The 12,133-nt window shown below is 39.9% G+C and overlaps 1 protein-coding gene across 1 annotated transcript in view; it reads left to right on the top strand.

Annotated features, from left to right (window-relative positions):
- HOMER1 (homer scaffold protein 1) overlaps positions 1 to 12,133 on the top strand; it is a 70,502-nt gene that overhangs the window by 21,474 nt on the left and 36,895 nt on the right. The window contains exons 2-4 of the mRNA XM_035099533.2: positions 4,536 to 4,692; positions 9,252 to 9,383; positions 11,975 to 12,067. Of these exons, the coding sequence (XP_034955424.1) occupies positions 4,536 to 4,692; positions 9,252 to 9,383; positions 11,975 to 12,067 (382 nt within the window). The remainder of the gene's footprint in view (positions 1 to 4,535; positions 4,693 to 9,251; positions 9,384 to 11,974; positions 12,068 to 12,133) is intronic.

The following is a 12,133-nucleotide window of genomic DNA, read 5'->3' as shown; positions in this document are numbered from 1 at the left end:
TGGAGTCCCTAAGACAATTGGATGGAATCTTGTATGCCTCCTTCTGGCAACTCCTGCAGCCAAGCTGGTGCCAGATATATTGCTCTACTTCCCTTTGGACCACACCAGCAGGATGAACAGGGGTTATTGTCATCTAGGCAACCCTGGACCTCCATACACGCTGCCCGGAGAGGTCATTTCTGTGTAGCTAACATAGCAAAAACTATGGGAGGCAGTTACGTGTTACCGGTATCTGCAGGCACAGGAGGTGCTGTGATTCTCCAGCGGTTTGCCTTCACCCCCAGAGGCACACTCCATTGTCTCTTGATACATGTGGATGTCAACAACCAATGACATATTTAAATCTGTGTTTCTGCGTGGACTTTTCATAAAATCAGATTAATGCAGAAGTAGGATGGCACAGACTAAGGAATGATCGCATGCAGAAGTGACATGAACCAGAAATAGACAATCTGTCCACCCCTACAGATACGCTATAACAGAAGAGTGAGTGGAAGAATGACTGAGTGCCATGGAGTGTGATGGAATGCTGGGTGGAGTCAGAGTGACTGACAGGTGGAGAGTGCCTGAGAATTACAGTTGAAGTGGAGTTGTGAGAAAGTGTATGAAAGCAGAGGTAAAAAGTAAGGAGGAAAATTGGTAATTTTAGATTAGGCTATATCAGTAAATATACAGTGTTCTTCTGTACTAACTCAATAGGTTGTGGTGGCAGGTATTGTGAGGGTCTTAAAGAGAAGTTGGTGAACTAGATGTTTGAACTAATTACTGCCAGGGACCTGAGCCTTGTCACACACACATCTTTTGCTGGAGATGGTGTGATTGGTCACCTCCCCCAAATTCTGACTTGCCCTTTGCCAAACAAGAGAGGTCTCAATATAAAGAAACAATGAACTCCCATAAAAAAGCACCAACCAGTCATTAAGGACTATTAACCAGTAATCTACTAACAAAAAAGAATTACTGTATTAGGTCAGTGATAGTGGTGCTTGCTAATTCCTTCTCACCCTATCCTTAAGTGGTAGGAGGAATTCTCTCAAGTATCATTTTTTTATAATCAGGCTTTTAAGTATTTTAAAGAGTTATTTCTTACCTTAATGTTCAAGGCTGAGCATTTTAAGAAAATGATTCCAAGTTCCAAAAGTGACCTTACTAGATTTAAACCTGTGAATAATGAATTAATTCACTTGATGATTCTTGGGGTTCTTTCCAACTCTATAATTCTGTGCTTTACTCACTACCGGTAATGTTTAAGTCTTCTTGGTGCCCTTATTTCCTCTGTCTCCTAAACCCTTTCCATCCTTTTTCTCCTTAATTATAGATACAGTGGAACCTCGGTTTATGAACACCTCGGTTTATGAATTTTCGGTTTATGAACGCCGCGGACCCATCTGGAACGGATTAATTCACTTTCCATTACTTTTAATGGGAAAGTTCGCTTCAGTTTATGAACGCTTCAGTTTATGAACAGACTTCCGAAACCAATTACACCCATGTTTCAGTTTATGAACGCTTCAGTTTAAGTACTTCGTGGACCCGTCTGGAACGGATTAATCCACTTTCCATTACTTTCAATGGAAAAGTTCGCTTCAGTTTATGAACGGTTACTCCGCAGACCGTCTGGAACGGATTAATCCACTTTCCATTACTTTCAATGGGAAAGTTCGCTTCAGTTTATGAACGCTTCAGTTTATGAACAGACTTCCGGAACCAATTGTGTTCATAAACCGAGGTACCACTGTAGTGTCATCAATGTACATAGCACCATCCATCTGAAGGAGACGTTACCTAACGTGAACACAATAATCTAGCTTTATCTTTACTAATGCCAAACAGTGTGGAAGTATTTGAGGCTTCTCTTAGTATAACTCTAGATAGCACTCTGGCTCCTTCAGTGCAAATGGAAATGGGAAAAATCAGCCCAGCCAGCCACCCACTCTGGGTTGGCAATAATGCTATTAGGAGAACAGGAGATGAGACTAGATGGTGCCTGCTGGCTGGCTGGGTGTGTTGGGGTTTTTTCTTTATACTTTTTCTTTAAAATGCGTCTGTTCAGTCACATCACAGTTGTATTTCAAAAATGGAAACTATACACAAGCAGAACAGCTACAAGCATGCTCAAAAGGATCTTTGGCATGGTTTACTGCTTACTACTGGTCAAAAAACTACTTCGTTTTTCATGTCTCCAAAGTCAGTACCAAATGAGATGTTGGGATCAAACTGGGGCTGTAGTTAGGGTGGGGAAATGAGGCTTAATGGAGCCTCTGAACATTGATGGGACCAGCCCCTTAAAAAAAACATGGGAGGGGGCAAAGTGCCTCAGCCCCCAGGAGCTGGCATTTACGCTGCAGAACTTGCATGCAACTCTTGTGGGACTCCTTTCATGGCAGTGATGTGTGGTCAAGGGGACAAGGCTAGTCTCCTAAATGTTTCCCTGGTGTCTCCTTCCCAGAGCCCAGGAAGCTTCAGCCCGGCTTAAGGAGAGAGGTGCAGTGTTCACAGGCATGACATCACAGTGTCCCTCCCCCCCCATCACCCTTGGAAGCTGGCACCTCTGGCCCCAACTGTTTCCTAAGAAAAATTTCACCTCAGAGGCTCACCTAGTACATACTCTGCTATTTTTTTACATATCTGGCGAAAACGTTTCTATTTTATCATGCCTGTCGGGGATGCTAGATTTGAACCTGCTATTTTTAATTAGAATTTTGATTTTTTTTTTAATGCAAATGGTATTTTCTGTTCTTAATAGTGAAGGGTACATATACATTCTGTAACTAAAATACAGTACCTTGGGTAAGATGAAGGGGCAGAAAGGTTCCCTCTGGCATTGCTAATGCTTGGAGACAGTGATTGAAGAATGCAGAAAGACCCTGCCCAGAAACCTGATTATTATTTTTGCTTTGTGTGTACAAGCATGTTTCAGGGTGGTAAATGTTAAGCCTTGTTGCGGCAGCTGTTGTAGCAGCTCTCAGTGCTTAGGATATTGTTGTAAAATATTAAAATAACTTTGTTGGAAGCAAGTGAACTGTGAAAATATGATATAACAGGAGTCAGATGGCATTTACCTGAGAGTTACCTCTAATGTGTGAAGACATACAATGTGAAGTAGCTGAACTAGTAAATAAATTATGCCACATCACTAAAATAAGAGGATATAAGAAGATAGCCAATGTAATACCAGCTTTTTTTAAAAAAAAGAATGAGACAGGATCCAGAAAATTACAGACCTATCAGTCGCTACTTCTCCCCTACATAATTAGAGAATGGCGCTAAAGTCTTCAGATTGTTAATTACAATTGCAGTTCAGTAGTAGAACACTGATGAGTAGTTACTAGATAACATCAGCAATGCTAGACAGTCTATATGGAAAAAAATCTTTCCATCTTTTAAACTTTAAAAATGTAAAGGATTGAACCTGGAAGAGAAAAAACTGGTATCATTAATACTCTAGTTTAGATCTTTTAAATGTACAAAGTTACATAAGTCGTTTATTTACACACAATCCTATGAAGTTGGCTGGTGGACATTCTACACTTGCCTTAGGCTATCCAATGAGTTTTGTGACTTACAGATTTGTGACTTACAGATTTGATCTAAGGGATTAAATCACATATAAGACACTTAATTTGATATTTCATTGCTTAACTATTCAATACTACAAATGATTCTCTGCTATCACTTTCAAATTGCTCCTGTTGTGCAGATTCTCCTCAAGTGCAAGCAACAAGCCTTGACTTACTTTGATGTCCAAACTAGTGCATTGTTTCTGTCCAAACAAGCCAAGTTTGGGAAGCCAAGGACAAACCTTAGCTTAGCATCATGACTTGTTTGGAGAGAAGCAAACTACTAAGTACTAGATTCCTGATCACATCAACACTATTATTGAATTAATGAATTAATTGGTGTTAATGGACAGCTGAGATTCTGTACTTTTTTCTCTCTAGGCAGACATAAGCATATATTTTATACATGCCTCAACAGCTATAATATTAGATTGTGAGATAAAGAGGCAGTAGTTGTGAGCTACCATGTGAAGCATGCTAAAAGAGGCAGTAGCTGTGATCTACCATGTGAAGCATTTGACAGGAAAGCAACAAATACTTTTCAGTAAGTCATAGCTCATGATATCTAGAGCTTCTAGGCTATTAAGAAAAGGATGAGAAAAGTCCTCTCACTAGGTTTCGCTCAATGGAAGAAAATTACACTTCTATTATTGACAGTTAGTGTTAAAGAGGTTGACAGATGGAGAATGAGGGAGGGGGAGGTGGTGTATCAGTAGTGCCTCTATATTTAGATATGCCTCCTTTATCTGACTGTACAGCTGGCCACTCAATTTATTTTAAAAGACTTTTGCTTCCCTTCCCTGTGAGTACTTTTCATGTGCTTCACAGATATAGACACTCAAGCCTGTGGGGGCCAAGTACGCTACTCATGCAAAGTGAAGTTCATAGGGGCCAATGGATGGAATATCCAAATGACTTGTGTACAACCATATTGCGTCCAAATCAGATTCATCACTTTTACTTTTTGCCCTTCAGGGAGCAACCCATCTACAGCACCCGAGCTCATGTCTTCCAGATTGACCCTAACACGAAGAAGAACTGGGTTCCCACCAGCAAGCATGCTGTTACTGTGTCCTACTTCTATGACAGCACAAGAAATGTCTATAGGATAATCAGCTTGGATGGCTCAAAGGTAAGCTATCTGACAGTTTAAACTCAGGTAAACTTCTACATTTAATATGCCCCCCTTTAACATTGCTGAAAAGTGATGCAAAATGAGAGCACCACTCTTGGAACTTAACATACAATATAATACATTTGAAGTTCGTTGAGAAACCTGTAGGAGATGTTATGGGACTGCTTGTTTCCTTTGACTTTTCTGTCTCTCAATTCACTGTAAAGGAGGAAGGAGGCTAAAAGGCATTCTGCTTGGAGTATATATCTTTAGTCCTAAGAAATATGGCAGATATTATGTTGAGTAGTTTTATTTTTTATTAATATTAATGTAGAAATCCATTTTCCACCAGAAAATCTAGTCTTATTTTGCCTGTGTGCCAGAATGTCAAAACATCTATACTAAACATAACACTGCATATTGAGGAATGTTCTAATGTTTGCATTTAATCAATCTGCTCAACAATTGATCCATTTACTAAAATTTGATTGCTACCCTGGGCTCCACTGGGAGAAAGGGCAGGATATATGTTAGATGATAGATAGATAGATAGATTAGATAGATAGATAGATAGATAGATAGATATGATGATAATATTGGATGTGAAGATTTCAAGTCTAAATTACCATTTGGAAACCAACCGCTTGATTACTCCAACTGGCATTTCCCCCCTCTCTCTGAATCTTCTTTAAAATCCTGACATGGTTCAAATATACTGTATCTTAGGTAAGTTGGTTCATCAATGTGTTTAGATTACATTACTCAAAACTCGTCCTTCCTGACTAGAGAAAAAAAAAGAAACCTTCAAGGAAAAGGCCAACTTCCTGCATACTTGTACAGAAAATATAGATTATGTCACCCAAGTTCATGGTGTAACATAAGCAAAAGAAAAATGGAGTTCCCTGCTTCAAAGGAGTTCACAATCTAAATTTTGATAGCAGGAGAGACAATAGAATACTATTAAAGCATCTGCATTGTTTGCTCTGTGGTGGGAAAAGTTTTTTTTCTTTTAAAAAAATGGCATTTTGCAAATTGTCCTATAATTATTGGGGCTGGGGTGTCTAAAGATGTGCTGATTTCATGATCAGTCACTTAGAAAATCCAGCTGCCTTGCCTCCAGTATTATGAGCAGTTTGTATTCTTGGAGTAAATCAGTCTGCTAATTCATTAAGAAAACTAATTGATGCCAATATGCAAAGCAGATATGGATGCTGTATGATATATTTCAAACAATAAAAGATCATGTAATTTTTCTATTGTATCCTGTTGGTAGGGACGCAGGTGGCGCTGTGGGTTAAACCACAGAGCCTAGGGCTTGCTGATCAGAAGGTCAGTGGTTCGAATCCCTGCGACGGGGTGAGCTCCCGTTGCTTGGTCCCAGCTCCTGCCAGCCTAGAAGTTCGAAAGCACGTCAAAGTGCAAGTAGATAAATAGGTACCGCTCCAAGCGGGAAGGTAAATGGCATTTCCGTGTGGTGCTCTGGTTCGCCAGAAGCGGTTTTGTCATGCTGGCCACATGACCTGGAAGCTGTATGCCAGCTCCCTCGGCCAATAATGCGAGATGAGTGCCGCAACCCCAGTGTCGGTCACGACTGGACCTAATGGTCAGGGGTCCCTTTACCTTCACCTTTATCCTGTTGGTAAGGTACAAAGTAAACCTCTGATAATATTTCCACTGCCATTCAATTTCATTCATGCTGTAGTAGACACTTGCAGACACCAGAATAAATATGCAGTGTTTCATGTAAGGATTCAGTTTGCACAATTATCTAGCACCACCAACTGGATGATTTAAATGTAGAAAGCTAAAGTATTCCTTCATTTTTCGACAACTATATGGTACCAACTCCTCATCTGGATGAAAGGCAGCTGCCATCAATGCAAAAATATGAACCTTTGACCTGGGCATTTTAATTAGGATTTCAGTAGCTTCAGTGTCATTTGTATCTTTTGAAAACCTATTCCTTGGAATGAGGCGCAATTTAAAGTTACTGAGGTTTGAATGAGTATTTCTTTCTCCAGTTTTGCTGAGTGGCAGATTTCAAGCTGCTGTGGTAAGTCTCGATTTCTAATCCCAGGGAAGATGACCTTTGGATTCAGGAACTGATCTGACTATAGGTGTCAAACTTCCCATGGCCCTGATCTAAATTCAGAGCTAATTATTGCTTTAAAATGAACCTTCTCCAGTTTCTGAGCTGTAGTTTACTAGAACAAAGTGCATAGATAGCATACAAGCTACATTTTTTGAAAAACCTGAAAATCACAGAATAGAGTTTATGGCACAGACTTGCTTAATTAGCTATATGACTACGGTATATATAAGCATCTGGGGACTTCTGCTTCAGTGTATCTGAAGAAGTGTGCATGCACACGAAAGCTCATACCTACCGTATGACAAACTTAGTTGGTCTCTAAGGTGCTGCTGGAAGGAATTTTTTTTATTTTGTTTTGACTACATCAGACCAACACGGCTACCTACCTGTAATTAGGTTTTGTTAAACTAGGTTTCTGAAATAAATTAAATGTGGAGTTTTATTGCTATCTTGTTCTTGACTTTTGCTCAACAGTTGCATCCAAAGGGTCACATACAAGAGCACATTACAGAACTACATGTGATGCATAAGATCTATGGATCGAATCACACAGCATTTCAAAGCAACTGTAGGAGAGCTCAAAGTTGAAGATGTGGGACTATTTAACTCTATCCTGATCTTACTACCCAAAGCTGCTATTAGCCCAGCAGAGGGGGGAGGTGCTGTAACTTTTTCTCCCTTTGGGGATAGTGGCTGCTTTGTGATGAGACAGTTAAGCGACCCTCACTCAGTCCCACAAACTTTGAGCAAATTTGGTGTTTTCCTGTATTTGCTTTAAATTGAAAGGAAAACTGTGTTTTAGAAAACTGAATTACAGCTTTTCTGTGGAATGTACACTTTAACTCCTACTCTCTATCTAGTCATTTTTAAAACGAATGCAACATGTTTCAAAGCCCCTTTTAACAATGCCTTTTTGGTGCATACAGGCAGAAGAAACAAACCTTCCAATACAAACTCCTCCCTTTCTACACACAGTTGCACATGGTGCTATTGATGTTACAGCAATTGCAGAAGGGAAGCACAACACTCCTGATTGCCTGTTCAGTCTCTTAAAACAATGATAACCCCAGTAAGCTTTTTCAGGAAGGCTGCTAATAGCAAATCTCACCATGTGAATTAAGCAATAACATGCTCTCTGAATCTTTTCTGATGACTGTTTCTGCCACCTCAGCAGGTTTTTTTGTTTTTTGTTTTTTTAAAAAGGCTATAATCTTGTGCCCAATTAACTGGGAGCAAGCCTTGTTGAATTTAATGGAAATTACTTCTGAGTAGAGTAGACATGAAATGATTGTGCTGCACCAGATGTGTTCCTGCCAATCCTGTGCTAGCTTTCTAATTTTAAGGAGGTGCTATCTGTCAAACCTGATGGGTTTGTAATTCTATTACTTCAATATCTCCAACATTTTTAGTGTAGTGATGCTATCATACAACAGGCTAATAGAGAGTGACCTTCATTTGAATCTTTGTAGTAAGACTCTTTCAAGAGGATTGGTCTCAACCTTCCATAAAAGCCTTAATCATGATTTTTAAGGGTGACACAATGGCTTACTAATTAGTGCTCTTTCTAAAAACTGTACTTGGAATTGATTGCAATCTTCATTGTAAATAAAAAGAGTGCACTTGATTGTGCCGTTCTAAATTTTTAACATTTTCCATATTCTGGTTTTCTGAATGCCATCTGGATATAAACATTTACCTGCTTCAGAGGTACAGGCTTTGGTTTTTTCCAAAGTCTCTGGCTATTTAGGGACTTGTAAGGGAATAGAGTGATGTGTCCACTGCAGATCTAGCTGCTTCCAAGTCTAACTAGCAATAACCTGGAGTAAGGCTAGAGACCTGTCAGCAAATATCTGTAATGAGAAAAGCTTCCTAAGAGAATATCCCCAGGATAGCAAGTTCAGGGGGAGTTTGGGTAGAAAAAAAGGTAGCTTGCTCTGCCTCTTTCAGTTGCTGCTGGTAGCCTATCTCTGAAAAAAAACTCTTCTGGGGAATGGTTGCATAGCTTTTCAACATACCCCCCCCCATATTTATCTCTGTTAATTCTATGGGGGGGGAGATTCTGTCATTACACCCATTTTACAAAGGGGTGGGCAGGGCTGTGGCTGAAGGTGTCCCTGTTTTTTAATTAAATTTTAATTAAAGGCTAGGAGAACAACAGAAAAAGTGCAGCATGCACAGCAAAAAACCTGAGGGACTGGACCTCAAATTTTGAGTCTTCCATTCTGCCCTCCTTTTATCCTTGCAATTACTCTGTGACAGAGGGCAAGCTGAGAGCAAGAAGAAGGTCAATAAAACTCTTTAAGCGGGAACTGGAATCCATAGCTGGATCTACACTGATCTGTTAGTCACTAACAAAATTCCACCTTCTCCCCCTTCATGTTGCTGTTTAACATGTGAAGCTGATTCCTGGCCCATGACGTTAAGGGAAGCTTTATGAGTATACTGCTTTACTTCGTTATTTCATAACTTCTTTTCTTTTTTGCAGGCAATAATAAACAGCACCATCACTCCCAACATGACATTCACTAAAACATCACAGAAGTTTGGTCAGTGGGCAGATAGCAGAGCAAATACTGTTTATGGCTTGGGATTTTCCTCTGAACACCATCTCTCAAAAGTAAGTAAAAGGGAAGGTAATATCTCAGCATGATCTTGAAATGTTGTCTAGTGTGTGTTTGCAAAGATGCCTCCCTACCCCTGCCCTGGTGGAAGACTCACCAAGGAAACCATAAGTTGCCACTATATTCCTTCAATTCATACCAGCAAAAGCAAAATAATTGCAGGTTTGGGAAGAATAATGCCATATAAACATTAATTCTCAAATTCAATCTTTTGCTCTTTTGATATTTTACTATTCCAAAGACTGAAATAGATTTTTTTAACCTATAAAAAGTTACTAAAACTACTAAAGCCATCAATCATGAATTTGCAGAACCCTGCCTAACAAGAAGCCTGGGCTTCTTGTTAGGGAGAGTGAGGCAGCTGCCTTAGGTAGCAAGTGCTGGGTGGTGCAGGAAGTAGCAGCAAGACATTGGAGCTGCATGGGCCTGCCCTGAACCCCATAAATGAGCTTGCTGCCCTCGTGGGCAGTGGAAGATGCTTGACCTATCACTACAGTCAAACTAAGATACAATTGCCATTCTGGTTAGTTTCTGTACATGGAATGGGGTGAGTGCCATCATGTTCTTTGCCAAATGACCAAAACCCATTCAACATTCAAAGTTCTTAAACTTTGTTCAGCATTGGACTTAGCAGCACTTCTCCCTGTGCTCTCATCCAGTCTTAGTTATATAACCTGATGGAGAAGGTGAACCTTATGTGTTGGGTTGGAGTCAGTACAAGTTACATAGGCCAATGAGTGGTTTCCTTGAATTGACCAAACCAGTGGCACTGAAGACCATAATTCATTTAGGTTTTCTTCTGATTTCTGCTTTGGTTGGCTTGCTTTCATTTTATGATGGTGAGGCATGAAGCAAAGACCCAAGCTGGAGAAGAGGCAATAGTGAGCTACATAATCAGAGCACTGATATTGTCTTCCTCAGCTGTCCATATAATCTTGTCTTCCTCAGCTCTCCAAATAATATTGTTCAATGGGTTTATATTCACTTTTAAAGTGGCATGGGATCTCAATGGAGGACACCCTCTTAAAACCGTCCTTGACTATTCTAGTGAGCATTTGCCCAGTCCCACAGTTCACACTCCCCCTTCCAGCTGAGAACCTACAATGGCCATGGTAACAGAGCTGTCTTTGGTGCAAGAGAGATTTGGCAGTGGGCACTTAATAAGTCAGGGTTTAACCCCAATAGTGCTACAGTGTAGATTGAGCTCTAGGAATACAGGGAGCTGCATTTATACTAGATCATATTGTTTGCCATCTAGTTCAATATAGTGTGCTCTGACTGCCTGTGACTCTCCAGGGCCTCAAGCCTTTCTCATCTCCCGTTACCTGACCATTTCAACTAAAGATGCCAAGGGATTGTATCCAAAACCTTCTAGATGCAAAGCATGTTCCCTACCACTAAGCTATGATCTATTCATAGAGCTATTAGTTTCTGTGTGGGGAAAGTAGGTTTTTAGGAGTATCTTATAAATGGAGCAGAGTATTTGAACAGATGTAGCCCAGGGAACATTGACTTCTTGCACATTCTTTTGAATTGTTACAGCATGCAGCTGTTCTACAGAGAAGTATGTAGTGGGGTACATCTGGCTTTGTGCATGGTATCTGAAGAAAGCATTGAATTTGGAAATGGTTGTGCTGCCTGCTTGTCAAAATTGCTGAAACAGATAGTTTTGTGGAACCAGACAGGTGCTTGAGTAGTGAAAATTAAACAAATGTAAAAGCAAGTGTAAGCCAGTTAGATTGGGAACAAAAATGGCTTCTTGGCAAATTACAAAAGGATTATTTTTCAAATATAGATGCCTGCACACATGTGGGGACAATTCTTGGTGATAAAATGGTCAAGTAAGCCAGAGGTTTATATGCAACAAAGAATTAAAGAAGATAAAGGAAAGCTTGTCCTCTTTCCTCTCAACTTTCCCCACTGGCCCTTGGGAATCTGACCTTCTACAGTGGTACCTCTGCTTATGAATAACTCTACTTACGAATGTTTCTACTTTTGAATGGAGCTCCATCCGCCATCTTGGATGCGGTTTAGATTTTTTCTACTTACGAATTTTTAGATAGGGTTGCTTCTACTTGCGAATTTTTTCTCCTAATGCATTCCTATGGGATTGGACTTACAATTTTTTTCGACTTACGAATGTGCGTTCGGAATGCATTAAATTCGTAAGTAGAGGTACCACTGTATATGCTCGCCAGCTCAGAGTGTGACTTACGTGTGAGAACCAATGATGATAATAATCATAGTTATAATAATTTATTATTTATACCCCACCCACCTGGCTGGGCTACAGACTAGATGACAGTTTTTGAAGAGTATGGGTTAGGACATTCTTGAGAGATGGCAATCTGAATAGCTGAGCCACATTGCATTTTGCAGATAGAATGACAAACAGAAGACAGATTCTTTGTGACCACCAGCACTAGAACATGATATTTCAAAAATGGGTCTTTTCAGATTCTCTATAAACCCCTGTTATTATTGGAAAGAAAATATTTTTCTCTAGCCGAATTTATTATATAGAATATGTTCTGCTTAGCAACACTATGTTATATACAGTGTATAATTATATAATCTTTGCCTTTAGTTTGCAGAAAAATTTCAGGAATTTAAAGAAGCTGCACGACTAGCTAAGGAAAAATCCCAAGAAAAGATGGAATTAACAAGTACACCCTCACAGGTGCGTTTGTTCTGGTCTCTGTTCAGATTGGATTCTGAATGCTGCTAACTTCTTTGCAGATGGGCT

This window comes from Zootoca vivipara, chromosome 11 (genome assembly GCF_963506605.1).
Source record: "Zootoca vivipara chromosome 11, rZooViv1.1, whole genome shotgun sequence".
NCBI classification, from domain to species: Eukaryota; Metazoa; Chordata; class Lepidosauria; order Squamata; family Lacertidae; genus Zootoca; species Zootoca vivipara.
The sequence above is the reverse complement of the archived record's forward strand: the minus strand, read 5'-3'. Positions and strand labels throughout refer to the sequence as shown.